At 32.2% G+C, this 27,069-nt stretch overlaps 2 protein-coding genes across 5 annotated transcripts in view; one reads left to right on the top strand and one right to left on the bottom strand.

The window, feature by feature from the left end:
* The window catches only part of LOC118189729 (signal peptide peptidase), a 43,251-nt gene extending 33,846 nt beyond the window's left edge, over positions 1–9,405 (bottom strand). The window contains exons 1-2 of one of the 3 annotated variants that reach the window (XR_015038261.1): positions 9,198–9,405; positions 5,948–6,046 (exon numbers count right to left, since the gene is read on the bottom strand). Coding sequence is in view for 2 of the 3 variants with exons in the window: in XM_035360389.2 (XP_035216280.1) it covers positions 5,948–6,046; positions 9,198–9,368 (270 nt within the window). In the remaining variant the exon portion in view is untranslated. Of the gene's footprint in view, positions 1–5,947; positions 6,047–7,294; positions 8,027–9,197 lie in introns of those variants that run through there. The other 2 variants (XM_035360389.2, XM_035360390.2) reach the window with 2 other exon arrangements.
* Positions 9,406–9,730: 325 nt separating this feature from the next.
* The window catches only part of LOC118189728 (neuroguidin-B-like), a 177,968-nt gene continuing 160,629 nt past the window's right edge, over positions 9,731–27,069 (top strand). Inside the window, exons 1-5 of one of the 2 annotated variants that reach the window (XM_085806810.1) lie at positions 9,731–9,883; positions 11,059–11,145; positions 17,224–17,282; positions 19,590–19,757; positions 26,946–27,048. In XM_085806810.1, coding sequence (XP_085662936.1) covers positions 9,833–9,883; positions 11,059–11,145; positions 17,224–17,282; positions 19,590–19,757; positions 26,946–27,048 — 468 coding nt within the window. In that variant the 5' untranslated portion in view covers positions 9,731–9,832. Of the gene's footprint in view, positions 9,884–10,880; positions 10,912–11,058; positions 11,146–17,223; positions 17,283–19,589; positions 19,758–26,945; positions 27,049–27,069 lie in introns of those variants that run through there. The other variant, XM_085806811.1, reaches the window with a different exon arrangement.

Genomic DNA, 27,069 nt, shown 5'->3' with positions numbered 1-27,069 from the left:
ACTGAAGAGACAATGCAACACTAACAATTAAAATAAAAGTCTAACAATTTAAAAATTATCTAAAATAGTAACTACGACTAAAAATATAGTATAAAGGAAGTATTTGGAAAAAAAATAAAAGATTCACCTTTGATTTAAACTACACAGTTCATATGGGTAAATAGAAATTTTTAAAACAGTTATTCGAAAGAAACCATGCAACTTAAACAATTAAAATGAAATTCGAAAAAGAAAAAATACTTAAAATAATAACAATTATAATTAAACATTTGAGCAATGCATTCTGTAAAAATCACTATAAATATATTTCTACAATTCAAAATATTAAAAAAATCAATTGAAATTTTTTAGATATAAATCATAAAATACATGATTGTAAGCAAAAATGCCTGTCCCTTTCAAGTTTCATGTTATTCAACCCCTTTGTTAAGTAACTTAATTTTTTTAAGTAAAGAATTTTTATTATTTTAAATATGAAGTATCGGTGTGTTATATTCATGATAAAAATTACAGAAGTTTTTTTCTTTAAAAAACCAAAATAAAAATAATTTGTCTTTCATTTCATGTCAAATCCGTTACCTTGAGATTATTTTAGCCAAAATTAGTTTGTAAATCTGCCTAAAGAGGAGCAGTACATAGTCAAACTTAGCTTGACTAGTTTCTCTATGTCACTGAATATGTACTGCTGCAGAGGCAACCTTTGAAACCACCTGTTAAGAAATTTTTTCTCAGCTGTGCAGTGGATTTTCTGTGGTTTTACTGTATTAATATGCTTTCTTTCAACGCTCTGCTTTTTGAATTGCACAGTTTTTTAACTTTCAGTACCAAACCAATGTCAAATGATACAACATAAGTACCTAAAGCTGTACACATTATTTGGTAACATTCTGAAGCTGACTTTTTGCAACAGAACTTGAAGTAAATGAAGGTTCTAATCTGGTAGTGTGATAGTTCCATTTCAGACACCTTGTACTAAATGATAACAATATATTTTAAAAATTTCACAACACAAGTGTTCTAAAGCAAGTCTCTTTCTTTTAAAATGATTAAACATGCCAACATGAACTGTTTGCACAGATGATATTTACAGTAATGGGAAACTTTCGTTTGAACTTGACAATCCCTCTCTTGTGTTCTTCCCAATCTTCTACATCTGCTACCACTTATCCCTGACATTTCCGGCCATGGGTTGCTATGCAGTTCTCAATTTTTATGATGTGATCTACCTTCCCTAAAAGTTTGCCACTACACTTTTTAGACACCCTGTATACAAAATCTAAACTCTGCTACAAAAAAATATATGAACCCAGAACAAATTGAGCCACAACTATGAAACACAGCATACAAATATGGTTTTACGAGTTATGTAATGATTACATTTGAAGCACCAATTGGCCTTCTGGAGCAATACAATGTACATCTGAAATACGCACCTGGTATAATGTAAATGGGCAGTTACAGTGAGTGACAAGCATTTACAACTGTGCTAATGGCTTGGATACAAAACACCGTAGCAAAAGATGCCTTTAAGACAAATTCGATGGCTTTACAAACAGTTGCCAGAATTTGAGAGGAGTCATATCATAGGGCTTAATACAGGCAGGTTGGTCCAACAGGTGGATCAGCTGGCATATTCGTCGATGTGACATGGTCGTTGTCCACTGATAGAACCAGAAGCTCAGGGAAAGCAAAACTAGCCGTCAAAATGGCTCAGGATAACCCCTAGCCACGAATGCACGAGATGATTGTGCAATCAGAATAGCAGCCATGTCCATTATTCTATCATCGCTTCAATGCAATTTGCTAACTCACAGAGATCCCAAGATATCTAGGGATACAATTTGCAGAAAACTAGATGGCACTCTGCTCAGATCTCAATGTCCATTAAGATGTTTGCCATTGACACTCACTATATCGTCTTGCATGGTCGCTCTTGCTCAAGCTGGACAGTGCCCCACTGGAGAAATGAGATCTTCAGGGACAAATCATGCTTTTCTCTTAATGCTTATGACTGCTGCATACACATCTGGAGACGGACAGATGAGTGGTCCAATCTATCATTTGTTACCGAGTGGCACACAGTCAGAACACAGGGCGTGACAAACTTGGAAGGGATCAGCTGGTACAGCTATTTACCATTATTCAAGTTCTGAGGCACTCTGACTGCTCCCAGGTGCAATGACGACATTTTACAGCCAATCATACTGCCTATGCTAGCAGCACAGGCTTTGTCTAGTGGTTTGCAATTCTTGAACTGCCTATGCTAGCAGGTTGTCCAAGTTCTGTTTTCCAGCAGGACAACACTCGATCACATACAGCATGACTTTCCCAACAATGTCTTTGATGTGTTAATGTCCTCTACTGGCTTGCCAGGTTTCGAGATTTGTCGACTATCAAACATGTTCAGCAGGCAAATTCAGCCGTGTACAAATTCATCCCAACTTGTTAACCAATTGCTCTATTTGTAGCACAGTCTACTGCAGAGAGACAATGGCTGCTTAACAGACTCCATGCTCAACTAAGTATTGGCTTGTAGAGCTGCACTACTGATTTTCACGTTCTTTGTTTTGCTGCTCGTAAATAAAATGCATTTTTCACCCTAGTATTTGACTATTTACTTGAACAATATACTACTGCTCAGTTTTGTAGTTGTGGCTCAATTCCTTCTAGGTGTATATATATATATATATATATATATATATATATATTGCTACAGAGTTAAATTTGACTACAGTTGGTATTCCTGCAAAGCAAACTGCAACATCTGGTTACAGAAAGCAGTAATCATTACAGACATGAGGTCACAGTTGTCAAGATGCTTTTATCACTTCAGTTTTTCATTTCATAATGCATTTCATAACAAATATAAGTTAACATATTACAAAAAATATAATTTTCAGTTTATATACAAGTTAAATATGCATACTACATACATCGCTTTTTAAATATTTTTAAATGCCTTCCATGTGAACCAATATATCTGACATTTTACTGTAATTTTATTAATTCATACTAAATGAAGTATATTTAAGAAAACATTCATACGAAACAAAAGTTATTTGGTGTTACAGATAATTACTGGGCACTATTTTACAAAATTTAACCATATAAGGAAACCCAACAGCTAGATATTAAAATATATAAATCAGGACTATTAGCTATAATGGTGATGTAGAAAAGTGATCAGACATCCTGGGTTGTGCAAGACAATCTCATATTTGAATTTAATTCACTTCAGGACATATTCTGGAAAATGTGCCTTATTCTTCAAATATTTTCGGATTTCATAAATATGACATGATTTGTTTTTAGTGCTTCAGATCATAAAGATATTATAATCGCACTACAAATCAAATAAACATGCTTTCTAGATGTATGTTTTAGGGAACTTGAGTCCACAAGAACAGTAATTTGTAAAAGAATTTCTGGTTTCCTACTTCAGCTGCAATTTGTGCTTGGATAATGGACAATGAAATTAAGTCCTCTGAACGACTTTAATAATGTAGAATATATTGCAATATCTATCGTAGAATGCAAAATGCTGGGGAAGAGGCAAAAATTTACTATTTTGACAAAAAAATAATAATTTAACTACAAATTTTTCAACAAAATTCAGAAAGATATGAAATACCCCAAAAAATTAAAGTGCTGAAGTATAAAATTGATACTGGGCAAAATGGAGTGAGATTTTCCACATAAAAAGAATAATCATGCCCCTTCTTTCAAATAAATCTGTAGCATTAATTACTAAAGTCTATTTTCTAGAAAAAATTGCAACAACCCAAAATATATTTCAATAGTACAAACAGTGAAAACTTTCATGGTGATCACTTCTAAAATGATGCAGTATTTCTGAAAACATAAATACTGGTACTGAACATATATGAAAGTTATATTCTCCAAGTAAACCAAAATTAGAAATCACTGGGCTGTGCAAACATTTTTAGCTTATAAACAATTGGGAAAATTAAAAGTATTAACTGTTTGAAATAATAAGGTTATGCTTTGCACAAAATATTTTTAACGGAATTGTCTTGTCCTGCACTGACAGAAAAATCTGCTCATTTTGTGATAGAATGATTTCATCAACTTAAAAAAAAAAAAGATATAATTAATACATGTCCGTACTGAAAATGTAACACATCTCTATGCTTTAAATCTGTACTGTAAATAATTTCAGTACTTACATATTATCCCGTCGACCGTGCAACCGTTGTATAGCACCAATTATGAATAACCATAACATCACAGAACATTCGAAACATCTCCAATTTCTTTTGAAGCAGCCTGAATTGATTATGCCTCCTTCTGTTTTTATGAACTAGAGCATAAATTAACTGTTATTGCTGTATTTTTTCTTGCATTTTGAAAAAAAAAAAAAAAAAAATTACGTCGCGATCTAAAGAATCACATTTGTGACTGCTCTCCCGTTCATTTACAGCTAAATGTGAATTAACATATGTTCTGTGACAAAAAGAGCAGATGGATGGTTCACAAAACAGTAACAGATTGGAACAATCACCTGTGGGAAGTCTGTACTAATAGCATTCTAAACGAAACCTCTGGGTAAAATTGGAGAGTCTACCAAAAACAAGCACAAAAATAAAGCATCTCGAATGCTTCCACGATGGTGCCTATATAGTGGACTGAGAATGTTTTATTGTTAGAGCTGCAGATAAAAGCACAGCTCAGAATTCTGCAGGAACCATTGGCACTACTTTGGCGGAATATCTACCAAGGTTCATGGCAGCAAACATTCACAGTTGATAGGATAATATGCAAGTACAATAATTTGTGGTTTTTCTCTTATCACGCATGTGTGTAATATATATTATTACATTTTTTTTTCATATGAACAGAACTAAGTAAAATTTGCTTTCATTTGTAGTAAGCATGTTTTGAAGAAAAGTTCTCCATATTAGCATGGAAAGCATTCAATAATTTTGAAAGCACTAACTTTTTAGAACATTTTATTTTGTATAATATATAAGCTAACCAGATAATTTTATCTTCAGTTCTAACATGTGTAGTGAAATGTTAAATATTTCTATATCACCTATGATATGATGATTTCTAAGATGATCTCTGCAGAGAAGTATACAATAGTTATCTTTACTGACTACCTAAGCAAATCTCAATTTAATTCTTGTATTGCAAGTAAGCAATTCTTTTTATTCATAGTATGATAGATTAAAATAATCAGCAAAGATTTCCTTTGTTTGTCCACCACGGAAATTTTAAGAAGATAAAGAGCCACCTGTCAACATCATGTTTTCCACATGATTCAACATGAAATAAACTTTCACAATATATCATCGGTCATTCTTCCAAGACTGAATCTGCAATTCCTCTTCTTTTCACTTTCATGTACTTTTGAATCTCTTTCTATGCTTTACTGTACTATACTACATCACACATGCATTTAAGAGAAATTTTAAACAGAAGTCAGAATTCAGTTTTTCTTAAAATCAAATGTGTATCAAACTTCTCATTAAAATTTTGTATAAAAAATTATTTTGCAGAGTTGTGGGCTTGGTGCAATGCTGATATGTCTGAAGTTGGAGGTAGATAGAACACTTACGTTTAGATCGTAGAAGCAGATGCCAATATATAATGTGTAATGGATTTATTAAAGCATGGTATTTAGTGGTAACACTGCATTTTAACATTTAAATAGCATTAAAAATTGTTTCTCAGAAAATAATTTCTAACGTAATGATAACATACATACATAAGGCAAAAAACTAACAAATTAAAATAGACAATTTTTCAATTTCTTAAAACTAGATTTTTAAAATTATGAAAACAATATTATGCATAAAAATGATTTCTATTAGATCATAGAATTATATACAACCTGCTTGATACTCAGAGTGATAAAATAATTATTAAATACACAATTTCATAACATTTTTATTTATACAGAAATATAAAATGAAGTGCTTACTTTGAAAAATATATACAGTCCTAAGAGGGCACCACTAGCAATCAGTGGAAACATCGCAGCATCTTTTTTTGACATTGTTTCAGGTTTTTCCCCAGAATCCTAAATTTAAAATAATATTGTAAGAATAAAATTCATGGCAGGTGGATAATGTAAAAGTTTCAAAATCAAGCATTCCTGATCAGATTAGGCATCCTAATCAATATGAATGTTTGTACATGTAAAGTACCTTGGGGTAGGGGATATAAAGTCTTTCAAGACTCTTAAATTCTTTTCTCTGGGATGTTCTTAATCAAAAAAGGAGATGTAGCTAGGCAAAAAACATCCTTGCAAGCTAAAACTGGGTCTAAAGACTAGCCAATAGTAGGTGTCGCTCCAGTCTTCCTTTAGGCCCCATGATGAATTTGACAACCAGATACAATTCAGATTAGAAGAGACAATAACAACTACTACTTTTACTATGCAAATTCTTTATGTCCAGGGGGGGACTGTCATTTCATTTGCAAAAAATATTTGTTCCAAGCCTCACATGCAAAAGGATAGTGCATTTATATACAAAATATGTGCATTTATAATAGAATAATAGTACAGCTATTTTTTTCTATACTACATGGCATTGTTATTTTCAATAGCTTCTTTTAAATACATGATTTTATTTAGCTGGAACAGAAACATGGCAATGTAAAATGCTTTGTTCCTGAAGAAGAGATAAATGCAAGATTTTTGTTAAAAAGCAAAAAAGTTCCACTTAAATTTTTGCCAATATAAATAAGAGCGCATTTTTTGCTTAACTATGAATTTATGTTCTGCACACTGAATTTCTAGAGATTAATTCTGAAATTAGTGAATCTATGATAACTGCTTAACAAAGTATTTTAGTTGTTAAATAAAATTGTATTTCCTCACTTCTTTCCAGGGTAAAAGTATATTTTAAGGTAATCCCTTGGCGAAACTTGGTGGTACATGGATATCGAGTTTAGGCAATTCTTTGACTTATTATTTTGGCTAGCATAACGGCAATTGATTTTTGGCGTAAAAATCACCGCTACACAAAGCCAAAACAAGAAGACAAAGAATTGCACAAACTCAGTATCTATGTACATATCGACATATTTTCACTTAAATCCCCAAATTTCACAAAAATTGCATTGTGCACTCCCTTCACTTTGTCCATGTACACATCAATATATTTTCACTTAAAAAGTCAAAGGAGCTCCCAATTCTACAATACAGGCAAACAAAAAATACACAATCTCAATAAACTACATTTTAAACCAAACAATAAAATAACATAAAAAAGGAAAAACATGTTATACATTTAAGCACTACAAAAAGCAAATATCCACTTACCCTAGTTAGAAGTTATTTAGTTCCTTTATCTTTAGTCTGTGGCACACAAAATTCCTTAACAGCATCCAAAAACTTCCCAAAATTATCTGAACTCGAATCCGTATATCAGCGTTGTTAGATCTGAACCTTTCTTCCTACAAACCCATCCAAAGCTATCTAAATGGTTTTTATTTTGGACTAGATGCATATCCTTCCTACATACAGGACACTTATAATGGCTACTAAGTAAACTTTCATTTACACACCAGTCAATTAACGTTCTTTTCCCCTTCCATTACAAATCGTACAGAAACTTCAAATTAATCTTACTACTTTCAGCCATTCTACCCTCTAAATAGTAAAACCAACACACACCACAAAAGCGCTTACAAAACATCCCACGATTCAAAATTTCCCAGAATCATGCCCCCAATTACTTCACAATAGGGTTTCCATAACATTCAACTACTCAGGCTACCATATATGAAACAACAACTTATCAATAAATGAAACAAAAACTTGGCGATATACCAAACAACAACTTCACCATAATACAAGGGGTATCTTAAAGTCTACTCTAACCGACTGAAACAACCAAAGATCTATTTGCATCCCTAAAAAAGTATTCATGAGGCAACACACTAAGTTGCCAAATTAGGCAGCCCATAATGCCACCAAAATATATTCATGTGGCAATCCAGGCATAGTGTCCCCACTGCAGATTTCTGGCTTGAGATTTGACAATCTATCAGTGTTTATTTTTGTTTCTTTTTTTTTTTGGGGGGGGGGGGCTTGTGGGAAATTGTAATGAGACTGTGGAGTTTGCCAGATAAAGAAAATGAAAGCATAGCATTTCTTTAGAAATACACTGTTTTGTTCAAAGTAGAAAATGCAAAAATTCCAATTTCAGGAAGATGTACTCTGATCAAATTTTATGGATTAAAATTTGTGCACAGATGCCACATTTGTGTACTAATTTCCTTAGGCAAAAAACAGATTGCTGAGTATGCAAGAACACAATATCGCAAACACTGCTAAGTTTATGAAATTTTTCTGATTTTTTTTTTTTTTTTTTTAAGCAAAAACAAATTGTTGTGTACATGAGGAGAATAGCATGCTAAAAATATTATATATGGATTTCTTCAGAAAAGTAAGTGTTTTATTGGGAGTGCTTCTTGATTTTTTAATTTTACTGAATCATTACTATCGCATGAAATTCTTAGTGTGCTGCCATTTTCAAAATCGCTGCTGCCTTTCTCATATTATCTATGATACACTGCTTGCTTACTGCACTGATTTGTTTGTTCATTAACTGCTAAAGCGTTTGCAAATAACAAATGATCACCTAGAAATGATTAAAGTTAGAAACTTGAAATAATTAAATTTAACAATCTCCCCAGCCTTTGAATTTGAAAATTTCTTAAGTCTTAATAATTTTATAAACATTTGTTAACATTTTATAAACAGTTAACGCTTACATTTCTAATATAAAATTCTGCGACATGCGTAGATTGCAATACATAAAAATATAACTAAAATGCACATTCGGAAGTAGTAATATCTAATATAGTTTCCTTTTATGCAGTGATATGTTATAAACAAAACTTTGAAATCAATTAGATTAATCAATACTTTTTAAATGACTATAAAATCGTGATAGAAAGAAGCTTTTCTTAATTCATAAATGGCAAAAGATAAGCTAGCAATGATATTTCGTGTCAAGAAAATAGTTAAACTAGAAATTATATCATAATATATCCAATAACTAGCTGAAACTAACTAACTAAAACTAATTGAAATAATTTCTGGATAAGGTAGTATTCAATGCCATGAAAAATACAGAAACTAATAAAAAGCAGTTAATATAGTTTAGAGGCATACTCGTCAAACATATGGCCAGAATACAAACTACTCTAATGCTCACTTTCTGTTTCTTCAAGTATGAAATAGATCGGAATGATCCAAAGAAAATTGGTAAAAGGGCCATCACGATTAAGCTGGAATAAGCTATCATCATTCCTTCAGTAGATGCCTTAGGTTTTGAAGTTTCATTTTTAGCAATTTCTTGCAGAGTTTCATTCAAAACGTCAGCCATGGTTTCAATTTGGTGACTTGTCTTAAATGCGAAACTATCGGTCGCAGTTTTTCAACAAAGAGAAACTGAACTGTGGTTTGAAAGCATCATTGCTTCATTTTTTATATTTTAAAGCAAATTATTGTAATTTCATAGTAATAAAAATTAATACTACATAAATTTAATATGAAAAATTATTTCTAGTGCATTAAATCACTCATAATAATAAAATAATTTGCCCTAAGTTGAGGGAATTGTACTTTATTTCTATCCTACAGCAAACAGTCAGGAACACTTGTGTTTATTACATTAACTAATGAGTTACAGCAGTGATAATTACACTAGTAATAATTCCACTTGCAACAGGTAGCTTAATAACCTGTTACATGCATTACGTTGCAAATAACAGCAGTTTTCGACATCTCACCTTAACCATGCGAATTTAAACCCCGCGTGAATCTTATCAACAAACTATGATGAGTTGAATGCACTTGAGTGGTTATAGTATAAATATGGCAGTAAATAAAAGTGTAAAGGTAAAAAAAAAAAAAAACTATATTTTTGCTAAAATAATATGACATTAACAAATGTAAAAGAAAAAATCTGGAAGAATTCAGATTTTAACGATCGCCCAAAAGGATTTGTTAAAGTTTATGTTCTCGCCCCACTCCCAGTGTACCATTCATTCTGCTGTTGCATTTACTGCTAACCCATTTCTTTTTGTTCTTAAGCTTTATTATTAAGCATAATTTTCTTCGCTCTTACGCCATATGCAATTCAACAGCAACATTGCAAAATTTTTAAATGGAGCATAGCAACATATGTTTAGAATTCCCGATGCAGTGTTAAGTGTTGGCGTTGGTTTCTCTAATTGTCTTTTCTCATCTAATCATTTCAATGCTCAGTTTTCTTCCTAAGAAGGCTAGCAAAACTTTTTTTGTCTTTGAATTATTAACTTTTGTGTGTTAACTTTATTTATTAAATATCACGTTTTTCGCCATTACGCCATATGAAATTCAGTTTAACCAACAGCAGAATCACAAAACATTTAAAAAGAGCATAGCTTTAGAATTATCTTTCCAATCTCGCATACTGGAGATAAAAATGTTTTATTTCGTGCAGTGTTGCCATTGCTCCCTTTCAAATCGTTGAGTTTGTTAAGTTTGTTAATCAAAAATTCATTAAAGTTGTATGAAATATAAAATTCAAAATTCAGTTTTCCAGGTGCATATGTTCGGGTGGAAGACCACATTCATTAAAACTGAGTGGTACCATCATTTTTTCACAGTGCCAGGAACATACATATATCAAGATTCTTCATAATTTAATTTCTTTAGGAATAATACAGGGCGTTAATATTTGATGGAAACAATTTGAAAAGTAATACAGTTGTTCAGAGTATACGACAGAAATTCTTATTTCAAGACAGCCCATTCAGGCTGATGTACTTTTTGGGTAAATATGTCAATGCATCTGAATAAAAAGTTAAATTCTACATGTGAAATGCTTAAATCAATGCAACATTAGATTTTGCTATTTATGAAATTTAATGTGATAAATCTTGGTAAGTAGCAAAATTGGTTGTTATACTGATTTTTTTTTTTTTTCCCTTTATTGAGCATACTCATTTTGAAAACATTTTATTGTAATTACTTGGTGTATTTAGTAATTTCATTTTATTTAAAAATAAATATTATTTCTGATTACTTAGATTGGCATTATTGGTGGCTCTGGCTTAGACGATCCCGATGTTCTCACCGATCGAAAAGAAAAGACTTTTGTGACTCCCTTTGGTTCAGTGAGTATTAAGTAACTTTTTGTTAGAGTAGATTTAAGGGTGCCCCTTGTATTATTGCGAAGTTGTTGTTTAACTTATGGTAACCTGAATAGTTGAATGTTATGGAAACCCTATTAAGACATAATTGGTTATATGATTGTGGTGAATTTAAATGATAAGAAAAGATTTGTAAAGGCTTGTTTGTGTGTTAGATGTTGGTTAGGAAGTATGTTGGTTATTTTGTGGTTTACATGGTAAAATGACTGAATGTGGTAAGATGAATTAAAAGTTTCTGTACGATTTGGAACGAAAGGGAAAAAAAGCTTTGACTAGTGTATAAAATGAAGGTTTACTTAATAGCCATTATAAGTGTCCTGTTTGTATGAAGGAAATGCGTATGGTCGAACGGGATGGGTTTAGCATAAGAAGTACATTGTTATTTTGTGGTTTACGTGGTAAAATGTTTGAATGTTGTAAGATTAATTTGAAGCTTCGATACTATTTGGAATGAAAGAGAAAAAAACATTAATTGACTGGTGTGTAAAGGAAGGGTTTACTTAGTTTCCATTATAAGTATTCTGTTTGTAGGAAGGAAATGCGTATTGTCGAACATCGGAGGATTTGCACTACGGAGATTATTTTTTACTCTTATTTTTGTGAATATATGTGGCGACAACAGTGTACAGATTCTAGTTCAGATAATTTTATCAAGTTTTTGGATGCTGTTAAGGAATTTTGTTTGACTGAATTCAGGGAAATTTGTAAATAAGTTAAGTGGATATTTTCTTTGTGTAGTGCTAAGATGAATTTCCTTCTTTATGTTATTTCATTGTTTGATTTAAAATATAGTTTATTGAGATTATGTATTGTTGCGTGCGTACGGATTCGTTACTAAATGAATGCACAAGTCCGATGAAAAATGAACAAAAATTTATTATTATCACAACAAAAATGCTTAAATTTTCTCAAATTATCACGCAGTATTACAATATCTCACAGTAGTTATCTTTTAACTACTCAAATGTCCATTAGAACGTAATTCAAAACAGCTAAAGAACGCTAATCCGCAAATTCGCTACAATCAACAAGAGCAGTTTTCTAAACAACAATAAATTAAGCAACTACTACAAACTGAGATGTTTTCCTCCTTTTATAAGATTTTAAAATCACGCGCTAGAATTTTCCAGCACTTTCTCGAAATCAAAAAGAGATATTTATTTATTTAACGCACGCGCTCTTGTATTTTTAATTTTTCCGGCTTAGCTTTCTTTTAATATTCGTCACGCGCTGCACTGCGTGAGAAATAAAACCATTTAATTTATAATTGAACTAACATTAGCTTTTTAAATACCAAATTCGTAACAATATTTTTTGTTGGCTGCTCTTTTGACTTTTTAAGTGAATACAAATTGGTGTGTACATGGACAAAGTCAAGGGAGTGCGTAATGCCTAATTTGTGCAATCCTCTGTTTTTTTTTTTTTTTTTTTAAGTGAAAATAGGTCAATGTGTACATGGATACTGAGTTGGTGCAATTCTTTGACTTGTTATTTTGGATTTTTGTGGCAGCGATTTTTGAAGCACAAATTGCCGCTACACAAAGCCAAAATAACAAGTCAAAGAATTACACAAACTCGGTATCTATATATCGCCAATTTATGCCAAGGGGTACCCATAAATGTATTTTTACCAACTTTTCTTCATTATACTTTAAACATATATGTAATTTTCAGGGAATAATTTTATGCAATACCTTCATTTTCCTTTTCCAGTTTTGAATTCATACTTGCCTATAATTATGTATAGCAGAGCTTGACAGTCTTGTAGCTGTGGTGTACCAAACCAATCCACCAGTATGATTTGGGATGCTGCACAGTAGGAAATATTTGAAACAGTTCAATTCCCCTGGCAATGCATGCAAAGTTAGGGAACAGTATGACAACAATACAGATGTAGAAGTTTTATTATATATTAATTATGCATTGTTTAAAGATATTTTTTGACATAAAGATAGACAACAAATGTAATTATTCTTTCAACAAAAATAAAAGATTAAATTTGTACATCTATTATGTATTAAAAAATAAATGACATAAAATATAAGTATTCCTTCAATATAGTTAAATAAAAAGCTTAAATTCTAATGTGAACCTTGTCTCCAGACCACTGTATTTAATATTGTAATATCAGGGGTATAATTTGTGACTTTCAATTTGACATATGGTTCTCAATATTCAGTTGTTAAACAACTTCTTTCTCAACTGAAAATATTTTTCATATGACTAAAGATTTGTTCACATAGCTATGTGAAACCAGAAGCAGAAAGCAGAGCACATGCAATTTTCTTCAATCATTAAACAGTTAAATCTCTCCAGCATTGACATCCAGCAATTAAAAATATCTGTTAATTTATGGTTAGAGTTATCTTCCAGACTTTTTTGTAATTCCATAAACTTCGCTTACCATAATTCTGAAAATGCTAGTTCATTAAATTCCATTTCAAAATTATCAACTTCAATCCACTCAAAAATTAACAAATTGGATGGGATTATTAATGGGCCTATTAAATCTGATTTGGTTAGGGAGGAAAATATAGGCATACAATCTTTAAAGTCTTTGCATCTTTAGGAAAATTCTTCCTTAATTGCTTCAATGTAGGTTCTTAAGTTTATCTTTGTATTTGCAAGCATTTTACATTTGAGAAGTATTTATAGGTACTAGTGTTAATATCATGGAAAAATAAATTTTGTAGAAAAGCTTTTTCAGCATTTAAAAACTTCAAGCACTGCTTGTGCCTTTCCTGGCAATCCTTAATTCATTAAGATGCTTAGTTATATCAATCAGAAACATCAATTTGCATAGCCATTTTTTATCGTTCAATTTGGGGAAATGATGATTTATGTTTGCCTGATAACTTTGCAGAGTGGTGTAGAATGCCACCAAGATTTGTTCCATGTGCCATAGGTTGTCAATGCCTGATGTACAGCATACAGTCCAAAATGCAGATGCCCATTATCTTGAATGACCTAATAATTTTGACTTTCAGTTTGACATATGGTTCTCAATATTCCGTTGTTAAACAACTTCTTTGTGAACTGAAAATATTTTTCATATGGGTCATGAAAAACTTTTTTTTTTAGAAATTTTTTATGCTTTTCTCTTGCGAATTTAATATTGTTTCATGCTAAAACATGTTGAGATTCTTAATTTCACTTCGGCTCTGACACCAACCAGGCAAATCATCATTTATTATTTCTTGCTCTCATCATCACATGACTGCCAACACTCTGTAGCTTGAGAAAAAAATTACAAATTGATGTCTAAACAGTTCTTAAAAAATTTTTATTAGTAGTAATTGAATACCAAAGGGCGACCTTTTATTTTGACATTGCACTCGGCAATGATTACAAACTTTAGCTAACTTCGCTGCTAAGTGGTGAGTGTGCTTATGAGGAAAAATTTTAACAGAAATTTCTTTCCATAAGTAAAATTTGTTTTTGTAAATGATACTTGTAGCTAAAAGATGACATTTAGTGCTGTTTGAGTTGAGAATAGCTAATTTGTTATTCATTTATGCCCAGGACTGATGCTAAAGCTGGTGGAGCTACACGAGCTGGCAGATTTTAAGGGAAGCAAATTTTTAGGATTTAGAGAAGCACTGAGCAGCAAAATTAAAGGACAGTAAAAGCTTTTGAATTTAGGAAAAGCAATGGGGTGCAAAATTCAGGGACAGCAAAATTTTTAGAATTTAAGAAGATGCTTGGCAGCAGAATTTCAACCTGCAAAGACTGCACCACACCACAAAATGTTTAATGCCAGCCCTGAATAAGCCTTAAGTATATGTAGGGATTTATTTATTCAGAACTTGGATAAGCCTTAAGCATGTACAGCAGTTAGGCATTAGGTAATATAAATAACTAAATATAATTCAGGCTTAACTTCATCAGCATGTGCTAGAAGCAAGAGAAAATTTAGCAGAATATGACTTTAGTGCATAGCAGATACTGGCTGAGTTTTGTGATGATAGCCGTGGATTTGAGTGTTTTCAAATTTTGCAAACAAAAAGCGAAATTGTGCAATTTATAAATTTGTGGAGAGATGGTAATTATAAAAGAAGTTTTTCATTGTGATGAAATTGCCCCAATCATCTGTTTTATCAATTTATTTGTTTAGTGGTCCATTTTGTTTCTAGGGTTCCCAGGGTTTATTTCAACATAGTCATGTTCCTGATTATACTGCATGGTCTGAGCTGGGGTGGTTTGCAGACTTTTGGGTCTTGTATTAGAATGTTGGTTACAATCTAGGGCTATATATCCTCCCCAAGTCAGTGACAGAACTGACAAATGTTCTTCTGAAAGAATGGCATGCAATTTCTGCTAAAACATTTTAAAACTACTTGATGGCCTTTTTTAAAGAATTTGTAAAAGGTAGCTGAACATCATTATAATTTTCCTGTATCTGCAGGAGAAACAAAGTATACAAATATTTGGATTGATTGCATTAAAAGCTGCACTTGTCTACGCACTGGAAAATAACTATTCCAGTATATATTCAGACTCAGCCTCTAGCCTCCAGGAAATCCAAGGCACATGTACTAAAAATCCACTCCTCAGGGCCATACAAAAACTCTTATTAAGAACACCAAAATACTGTAGGCCTGAACTCCAGTGGGTACTTGCCCACACCGGAATATTGGGTAAGGAAATTGCAGATGCAATAGCCAAAAGAGCAGCAACTGATCCCCACGTTCTCAACCTTGACTTGCCTCTCCCAGGCTCGTTCTTAAAAGCTGAGCTCGAGAGAGAATTACTTAAACGTTGGCACCATCTGTGGGGACAGAGACCACCAGCAGAAGGGTTAACAAAAGTGGCTCATCTCACTTCACTCAGTTTCTAACAGGACATGGTCTCTTCATGACTTACCTGCATCACTTCAGACAACATGGAAATGACCATTGCTCATGCGGAATGGCAGGAGATCCGGACCACTATCTGTTCACTTGCTGAGAAACTGCCAAACATCATCTTAGGCAACCAGTAGGAAACCACATCCATGCGTGGGCCGAAGCTACTTCGAAAAAATCGCAATGCATTGAAACGCATATGTGATTGCATAAATATTGCACGTAAAATCTCAGACAGGCTGGAGTAATTCTCAGCTGCCATCCTAGTCACTAGCACAGCCCCAGTATGCTCTGTACCTGTAATGAATTAATTTTATCTTAAGTTAACTTATTCGGCTTTTCTTATTCCCTGTATATACATATCTTTTGGAACTGTAAACCCTGAATTATGAACCTTGAATTATGTATTTTGCCTTATTTTATGTATTGTTTTCACTCTTTTGCCTTTTTTTTTTTTTTTTTTTTTTCATTTTATGTATTATTTCGCTTTTTAGTATTTTACTTCTTATTATTTTTAGTATTGCTATTTAGTATTTAGCCCTGTTTTAGATATTACTTTTACTGTTTTATCAGTCACTCTGTTAATTGCTCATATGTTGCACTGTACTCATTTATTGTTCATGTTGTGGATGTCTTTTGTAATCATCTATCCATAACTCTGTAAATATGTAACTGAAATTGTTCTTCTCACCCGCAATGCACCCTTCTTCTATCACTGCACTATTGTCTCGTCCAGCATTTGTTTGCACTGCCCCCAGCACTCGTCTTGAGCACAATATGTATATAAGTGTGTTATGTTGATCAAATTTTTTCTGTCAGCGGGATTACCTGGCCGATATGCTAACTACCCAGTGGACCGACTGCCTCGCTGTCGGTGAAAAGAAAGAAAGGGTACTTTTGAATATATAGTGTATAATAATAATATAAACCACATATGAATTTCTAGAATTTAACCAATATACGTGAACCATGAAGTCAAACTCACTTTTATTTTTGAAATGAGTGCTTCCTAAAATATTTTTTTTAATTATTATTAAATTTTAAAGTAATAATTTGGGATTATTTTTCTTTCCTTTATATGTATCATTTCTGTTGTGCAAATTATTTTTGTTATCCCTTTAATACTGTGTAATAAATTTGGAATTTATAAAATTTATTATAACTATACCTCTCTAATTTTTTTAACTGTTAATTTTAGCCATCAGACAGTCTTATTGAAGGGAAAATAAAGAACGTTGATTGTGTCCTTTTAGCAAGGTAAGTTGTTTTAATACATATTAGTTTTGATTTCGTATTATGTAAGCACTAAGGAATTTTAAAACTAATATTTGTTAAAAATTGTTTATCTTCATATTAAAGGATTTCAGTTAAATCTGATTTATTACTAATTTAAATTCAAAGCTCATACATAACAGCATTATTAAAAGTATATGAAATAAATTAAATGCTAGAAAAGTTTCATGTTTTTTCAACCTTTTGAACACTGCTTTTTCAACTTAAATTCATATCTTTGCGAATAGGTTTGCTGCGTGGGAAGTTTCATTGTTTTTTTCATGGGTAATGTAGACATCTGTCAGATCCCCTTAAAAAGTCATCCACAAAGACATTCTTCACTTAAACAAATAATCAGTAAAAATTTACTCTACAGTACCCTTTGGTGAATCATTTCTTTTTTGACGCCAAAATCGGCGGCAATTTCAAGATGGCCGTTACAAAAAACCAAAATATTATGTTAAAGACTTGCTCAAAGTCAGTGTCCATGTACACATCGACCTATTTTCACTTAAAAAAACATGAGAGAATTTCACAAACAAGGCATTGCACACTGCCTTAACTTTGCCCATGTACACATCGACCTATTTTCACTTTAAAAAAAATATCAGAGAATTACACAAACTATACATTGCATACTGGCTTAAATCTGCCCATGTATGTATTGATCTACTTTCACTTAAACAAAATCAGGAAGTTAAACAAAGTTAAAACTATCATGGTATCCACAAAAAATTCGCCGCTGTCTTAACATGCAGAAACGAACAAATAACCAAAAATACATAAACAGAGAGGAATAAATTACCAAAAATATATGTTTCCTAACATAAAAAATTAAACAACAAATCCGTTAACAAAAATTAACACACAGAGATAAATAAATAAATGAAACGTCAATTTTTTAACATACTTTTTTTCATGTGCATACGTTTAGGCTTCCCTCCACCATCTCCTCTGTCCTCCAGGTGAGCCATTCAATTAAATTTTTCTTTGTTTCGGCTCATCCACTGTTAATCAACATTTATCCTATTACCCACCTCAGACACACTCAAATGATGGTACCCACAACAAAATAATAGCAAGTTAAAAATCCAAGACCATACCAAACACGTACAAGCAAACACAGCAACTGAACAGAATAGTGAAAACCAAAAACCTGGGTCCTTACAAAAGGGTTACTATAACAAAAAATTGCAGTGGGCTTCCAGATTTCATGAACAACCATTATCGCTTGGTGATTTTTTAAGAAAAAACCATACCGTACGTTAAAAATTAGCCAAATAATCTTTGCAAAAATCAGAATAATCTAACCTAACCAGTTTAGTTCTAAAAAAAATGCTGGATATTTTTTTTAATTTATATTTTCATAATAAAAAAAATGCCAGATATTTCCAAAATATAAAAGAATTTGGTACTTTTCCGTTTCGCCGACGCAAATCTCGCCAAGCAGACTTTGTTGGCGACAACATACAATAGACACATAAAAAATGTTAATTCTAAGAATTTTTTTTTTTTATTTTGAAGGCATAAACATTTTAATATGGTTTTAAATTTTGTAAAAAGACAATAAATAAAGACAATAAATTTGTAAAAAGACATTAATTTAAGAATTTACTATGATTTCATGGTTCAAAATCCTGATTCGCCGGTTCGTATCACGTGACCCCAAGTAATCTCATCTCACATAAACTACGCTACTAAAATCTAATTCGCTCAGTAATTATCTACATTAATTTCAAGTTAAATCTTCATTTGGAATAGAAGTTTAAATGCAAGAATTATTTCAATTCGTACGAATAGCTTACTCAGAAATTATGTAAAACCGCAGTGCTTTACTTCGCTAGTGCATTCTCATTAGAATTGATGAATTTAACACTTGATTTCGCCTTCGGATGAGCGGTTTAATTGCATTCTAATTGACTTAATTACCGTGGATTGTCTTAGGGGATAAAATTTAAATATCGTGTAAAAATTCTATATTATTGTATGCCAGTATTGAAAGAAATAATCTGATAAGAAATGGCTTCAACTTGTTTTGAAACTGAGGCGTAAAAGGTTACCAGCGAAGATATTCCATCTGGCATCAGTTAAACCATTATTGGCGACTTTATCGTGTGCGCCGGCAAAACGGAAAAGTACCAAGAATTTTATCAAACTGAAGTTGAACCGTCATTCAGTGTTAAGCGTATTTAAGTGATTGCTTGTAAATTAATCATTTTTAAACTAATACATGTTAATTTATATCATTAATACCATTTGAGCTCCTTTTGTGTATTTTTCTTTATATTCCAGACATGGACGGAAGCATACCATCATGCCTAGCAATGTTAATTATCGAGCCAATATTTTTGCCTTAAAAGAACTTGGTTGTACTCATATCGTAGTTACAAATGCATGTGGTTCACTAAGAGAAAATATCAAGCCTGGTCATATTATATTTCCTGATCAATTCATTGATAGGTGAGTAATAATATAATATTATGAATGCATATGGCTAAGAAAAGATATTAAATCTTGATATCATATTGTTACGTTTTTCTCTTTTTCTTCTGACACCAGTTGTTACGTTATTTTCTTCCTTCATGTTTGTATGGGGTTCGTAGATTTGGAGTAAATAACGATGACACTTTATGAAGTATCAAAACACACTTTATTAGCCAGTATTGTCAGGACAGCTCCAAAACACGTTTTACAGTCGTCGATGAAGTACAATAAATATGCTGGAATAATCAGCGAAACAGCCTTCAGGTTATCACGGTGGAGACAGCTTCCTGCAAAGCACCCGACTCTGCTTTTCTAAGTACAGCTCCCGACTTTGCTTGGTCGTTTTTGGAACTCCACGTACTCTCGAGACTCTCCACGCTACAACTTGCGATGCACTCAACGACACACGAGTACAGCTCCCGACTCTTCGGTTCAGTCGTTTCCGGAGCTCAACACGCTTTCTCAACGGTGCTCTAACCGCGATACTCTACGAGACTCTTTCGGTACACTCAACGACCCACTCGGCACTCGCTGGCCGGCTGTGAATGAGATCGCCTCCGCAGGGATTAACTTGCTAGGTGAGACACACTCACTCGATGACACACACTCTCCCTCTCGATGAAGCACACTCACTGACTGCGGACCAGCAGGGTTTATATAGCTTTTGGCTTGAGTTCAAGAACATTCTGGGCTAAACCGGTAAGAATTCGTTCCAGAAGGTTCTCCATCCGTCCATGAGATATCGCCAAATGTCACCAAATGGGCTATTTCTCGCCAAATGTGGCAACCCTAAAACTGCTTTGCGGGGAAGCTATCTTACCGCGCCTGTACATTAATTTAATTATATGTTAGTGAATAAAATATTTATTTAAAAGGAATATTGTGACATTATGGGTATTTGGGTAATGAAAGTGGGTTATATTTTAGTAGTCACTTCATTCTAAGTTTGCTAGTGGTCTAAAGAATTTTAATCAATCAGTTTCTCTCTTTTTACTGTAACTTAGGTTTTCATTATTATATATACATATAATGATATTAACCCGGGTATTTCTTCTTTATTCTAAAAATAATAATTGCATTTCTAGATTAATGTATGCCACAAAGTTTGCATAACGCTAATGACGTAGTTATTTTGGAACATAAATTGAACTCTTTCTAATGTAAACCAAAACCTTCTTCTTTGGTGAGCTGCCATTTCGCTGTGCTGTCTTCCTATTGCAAAAGTATTAAAAAATGTAAATGTTCTGGAAATAGGCATGATTAGAGTGCCAAGTGAAATGCGGCCATAAGTGTGAATTTAAATAGAAGTGGAATTTAATCTGCCTCTGCTGCCAAAGTTTCTTATTCATTATGGATTAGCATTCTATGCAATCAAAATCCCTCTTCAGTATGCCATCTGCGTGCTTCGTCATCAGAATTTCTGTGTTTCTACGTCTCGGTTTTCTTACATCAGTATTTTTCTAAAATTGTTTTCATAATATTACATGTAGGTAATTCAAGAGATAATAATTAAATCAAAATTACATCATGAAAGATAGGCAGAATGTTGACAGAAAATATAGGTATCCAAATTAAATCAAAAACATAAATGTTTCAGAATTGAAACAAAATCAATTCTATAAAATTAATAAAACTGATATAAAAAATGTTGAAAATACCTTGGTATTTTTCAAGGAGCAGTCTGTTAATTTTTAGCAGAGCCACATTTCTGAATTAACCCTTTGACGCGCGGTGGTTGCGCCCTGAAACCACCAATTTTCGAATTTTTTTCTCCTCTTTCTTCGGAAATTTATGAGTGAAAATAAATTGATTACTGATCTTTGATCTCTAAATAACACAAAATGACTACAGAATCATACATGTTTTAGGTCTTAGTACTTCAAATCGGATGCCTTTTAAAATTCGGTTTCAATGAGATAAAATAACTTACTTTTATTAATATAAACAACTTTAAATTTCAAAAGTTATTCATCACACACCATGATTTCTATCATAAACAATAAAAAATAGCAATAATTAAACTGCATATATAAAAAAACTCTCTATATGTATGACATTTGTTTTGTGGTTTCAGGGCACAATCACTGCCCTACTAGAGCATTGTGTCACAATGCTCTAGAGGCTTGGTGGTCGCGCCTTGAAACCACTGCTCTTTACAATGGCGTTTGCTTGCTTCTCAAATAGGAATGTTTATTTTTACCCGGATATAGATAAGGGGTTTTGAAATCACAGAGTTATTTTATTACTAAACGATACACGCAGCTGCCCAGTAAAAAGGTCTTTCTTTTCCAGAGACTTTTCTCTGACCTCAACACACTTGCCCCCCAAGCTAGTATTGTGATTTTATAAACTATTTCCTGTGGTTTAAATTTAATGTAAATATACTTTGCTGTAATTAAAAATAGAAATAGCTTAAAGTTTTATTTAAATTAAAAATATTTTCTGAATATTTTGAGACAAAATGCGAATAAAATAAGTATGAATGGGAAACAAATGATCCATACGAAAGCAAAAAAGACCAAGCCCTCCCCCTCATTAACATAAAAAAACCACAAATGTCATGTGCCAGTTGAAAAGAAACTAAATGTCCTTGACATAAACCGGGGAAATTTTGATCAATCAGTGTACATTTTGTAGCACAAGGAAGAAACATCATGGAAGATACATGTGCGAAACATGCAATGTGGGTCTATGCATGTAAAAAGACAAAACATGCTTTGCACAGTGTCACAAAAAATATTTGTTCTTTGAAATTTAAAAAAAAAAAAAAAAAAAACCCACTGAGTCTTTTTTTTTTTTATTCTTATTTTACTGAGTTTTTTTTTAATCTATGTAGCCAAATGTCCTTATTATGTAGATACTTATACTTTCACAGCTATAGAAAAATTACATAAATGTTTATTTTTAAATTTTTTCTGATGATTTAGTTTGTAAAATAATGTAAAATACATATATTATGCAATTCTTACATGCATTTGTTTTAAAAAATTCGTAAATTTCGTCATTTATTGGAAACACGCACGAAAAAAGGTAAGTTTTTTTTTCCTACTACCCAGGTAAGTTTCAAAGTCCTAGACGCGCGGTGGTTTCACAGTGCGACCACCACCCACAAAACAATGGGCAAGAGTAGATTTTTTTTAATTCATATATTATTTGTCTCTAGGATTATGATATTCAATTTCTAGTTTTTAGTTAAAAAAATTATAAAAATAATATCGCGCGTGTCAAAGGGTTAACCTAGATGATTGTTAATAATGGAAACATTTCAATATATTAAAATAAAAGCCAGTAAATAAAATTAAAAGAAAATACCAACTTACATAATTTAGTTAAAATTAAATTGTTTTAAAAGTGCAACAAAGTAACATTTCTAGGAATTTATAATCTAATTAATCTTAAAAATATAATTTGATGTGACCCCAAAATAAACATTTTGAAAGGATAATAAAAAGAATTCTCAAGCAAGAAACAAGAATAAATCAAAAGTAATTTGTTAAAATAATTAAATTGTCGAGTAAAAATACCTGAATAATCATTAGTAAATTGAAAGTAATGTGTTAAATAAATATCTATATATATGTAAGATATAAAAGTATGATGAAAATTTATGAACAGATTAAATTTAATTCGAACAAATTCATAGTATACCTTTAAATTACTAAGTTTTAATTAAAGTACAACCTCTTCAAGTATCTGTGTTTTCCTTGCAGTAACCACAGTGCGTAAACTGTTGTCCAATCTCTGCAGGATTAAAAGAAAGCACTCTGAGATTATAAGTACTACTGAAACTATTATGCTTTCTCTTTTGTTGCCTACTCTTGCTGACAAAAGACTTGCTTTGCTGCTTTTCTTCATTATTAAAAATGTAATCCATCATAATCAAAATTGTCAGGTGCAGTTTGTCCCCATTGTGCTGTGCAATGTTATAGAGTAATCAACAAGTAATAAAGATATGATTGGATTATTAAGTTAATTAGTAATTCTTCAAAACTTCCTTTAATTTTCTACTATGTAAATGACATTTCAGTGATTTTCTAACTTCACTCACAACTGCAAAATAATTGGTGTTTTCCCTAGTCAAGCACTCATCTAATGTCAAATTATCTGCAATAAAATAATTTATCATCACATATACAGGGCGATTGCTAATTCATGGTACAAACTTTTAGGGTTGGTACAGGACACTGTAACAATCACATTTTGTATAGGAATGTATGGTCAAAAGTGAAACATCAAAAACCAAGCACAGGAAAGAACAAATGATAGGGAGAGTGTTTTATTCTCATAACCTCGTTTACAAGTGCAAATTAATTATCAAGTTCTAAAAGACTTTTAAAATTTAATATGGAAAATACTAAATATATTCCATGCTTCAGTAATCAAAATACTGAGTAGATCAAGCTATATCAGAAGAGATCTATAGTTAAAGAAAAATTTACATGACAAATCATAAATTATAGGTGGAATGTAGTGAAATATTTTTTAACAATAAAATTATATTTAATTCTTTTATGTGAATAAAGAAATGATATATGATGAATGATTTATTATATCAGTCTTAATTTGAATATTATTCTAGATAAAATTTATGTAGTATTTTATCATTTTCCTGCGTAAATTATGTTATCTAGTATTTTGCATTCTCTATTAATAAAATTAAAACTTAATCAAGTACAAGTTGAATAATAACTGTTAAAAAATGCTATGAATTCTATTAATTAACTATAAGATGTGATTTGATGCATAATATATCTATTTATACAAATTATGGAAGTTTTTTTTTTTTTTTTTTTCCCAATTGAAAGTTCAATCAAGGTATTTTACCAAAGAATAACTTTTATTTGGAATGTAATCCATATTTTTCTTTAGTGGCACAAACTCGAAATATTAAATAAAAATAAATGCATCGTAAACCAGTTAAAACTGATTAACAAGCATGACTATTAGTTTATGCAAAATGGATCTGAAATTTGAATTTGCTCCAGATTGGAGTCAATCTTACTGCAGATTGTAGAAAGTATTGTTTAAGTGAATTATATTTTAGAGTATATGATATTTACTGTGAGAAATAGCTATGTGGACAATATTATCGGATTTAAAAAAAGTAGATTTATATTATATTGTTTATTTATTATTATTTCAGTTAAAAATGAATTAATAGCAACAATCAATAAAAATGTGATTTGCTTTTATGATGATTACAGGTTTATTATCTTTCACTTTTCACATTTCACTTTTATTTAGCAAGAATAAGTTTACTTTTTTTTAGCTAATTTTGTTTTCTCAGATTGCATTTGTTTAATGCAGCGTATATGTGTATGTTTGAAAATATAAACATATGCATTTTTAAGTGAACTTATTTTTAGTTTATACGAGGGCTATCCAGAAAGTAGATTACGTTTTGGAATAAAAAAATAAACAAAGTATAGGAAACAAATTTTATTATATACAGATGAAAGCCACACTCAAATACTACTTTTCTACATAGTCACCATACAAATTAAGGCATTTATCGTAGCGATGTACGAGCTTGGAAATTCCTTCGTCGAAAAATTCGGCCGCCTGCGCCTTCAACCACTTCGTTACCTCTTCTTGCAGCTGTGCGTCGTCATCAAAACGCATTGATTGCAATTTCGTTTCACAGTTCACATGTTTCACCCATGTTTCGTCACCAGTAACGATGCGATCGAGTAAAGAGTCACCATCCTTATGGTAAGCGTCCAAAAAGTTCAACGCTGCAGCCATTCGCTGATTTTTGTGGTCCTCTGTCAAGATTTTTGGAATCCATCTTGCACAAAACTTGTGGTAACCAAGCTTTTCGCTGATGATTTCGTGCAACAAACTTCGCGAAATTTGTGGAAAACTCAAAGAAAGTTCCGTTATTGTGAAATTTCGATTTTCACGGACTTTAGCATCGACTTTTTCGAGAAGTTCGGCGGTCACTATGCTGGGTCTCCCACTTCGATCTTCGTCGTGAACATTGGTTCGGCCATTTTGAAATCTTATGACCCACTGACGCACTCCACCTTCAGTGATAATGTTGTCCCCATACACTTCACGAAGCTGCCGATAGATTTCTATCGGTTTACAGTTTTTTGCAGTCAGAAACCTTATTACTGAGCGCACCTCGCAGCTCGCGGGATTTTCAATTAACGCAGACATTTCAAACCGTCACAGTATCTGAACGGAGCACAGCACGAACCTCTCACTAGCACGGCTAGATGCAGACTGAGCTGCGCAACGCTCTGACCCCAAGATGGCCGCGCTAGCCCCGCCCCTAGCGGACACAGACGGAAACGTAATCTACTTCCTGGATGGCCCTCGTAATTAAAATTTAAGATTATAACATTAATTTCATTCAAGTAATGCAAACAAGACTACTGCATATATCTGTGTATCTGTATGTGTTTATATAAGTACATATAGGTAAAGCACAATGGTGAGGGATGAAGTGGGTTAATCTATCATTAATGATGACCTGTTGCAGGAAGTTGATCAAAGCATTTAAGAAAACAGACACTTTATGATTTAGTCATTATCTACAAAGTTTTCTAAAGTTTCAAGAGGTTTGCAGTGTGAAATGATGACAAAACAATTATATTATTGGAAGTTGTGCTCATGCTACAAAAAATTGTTATCAAATCAGGCTGAATGGTTTATTGAAAATGACAAAGTACACTAGGACTGTCTGCTTAAGGGGAGGGATGCCTTTTTGGAAGATTTTCTAAGGAAATTGTCTTTTATGCACATTGCACATGGGAAAAACCATGAAAACACCCATGCAGTTAGTCCATTTGCTGGAATTGAACCTATGTCAAAATACTAGCATTCATCTACTTTTACTGATTGGCCGCTAGTGGGCATCAAAGCAGGTAGCAGATTCTTATGAAGATGGAAGTGCCTTGTATATATACATTCACATTAATAAGTTACTTTTAAAAGACTGTGAAACATTTTACATTTTTGTATACAATAAAATTGAAATGCATCTTTTATTTTTTACTTCTTAATTTTAAAAATCCAATTTCTTAATTCCAGGAACAATTCTAATGCATAGTTTTCTCTCCTATTCATTATCTTGTATTAATTTCCTCTTTGATATTACATTGAAATTCTTATAAAAATCAAGATCTATTGTAAATCAAACTTTTTTCTTTATTTTAGAACAACTAAACGAGCTAGTACTTTTTATGATGGTGCAGAGTTATCTCCAAAAGGCGTTTGTCACATTCCAATGCATACACCTTTCTGTCCTGCTACTCGAAAGGCAAGTTTAGTTTGCTTTTAT

This window comes from Stegodyphus dumicola, chromosome 12 (genome assembly GCF_044657685.1).
Source record: "Stegodyphus dumicola isolate Sdum_Otavi_A_Nest chromosome 12, ASM4465768v1".
In the NCBI taxonomy this organism is placed as follows: domain Eukaryota; kingdom Metazoa; phylum Arthropoda; class Arachnida; order Araneae; family Eresidae; genus Stegodyphus; species Stegodyphus dumicola.
Note: the sequence above shows the minus strand (reverse complement) of the source record. Positions and strands in the feature narration are given on the sequence as shown.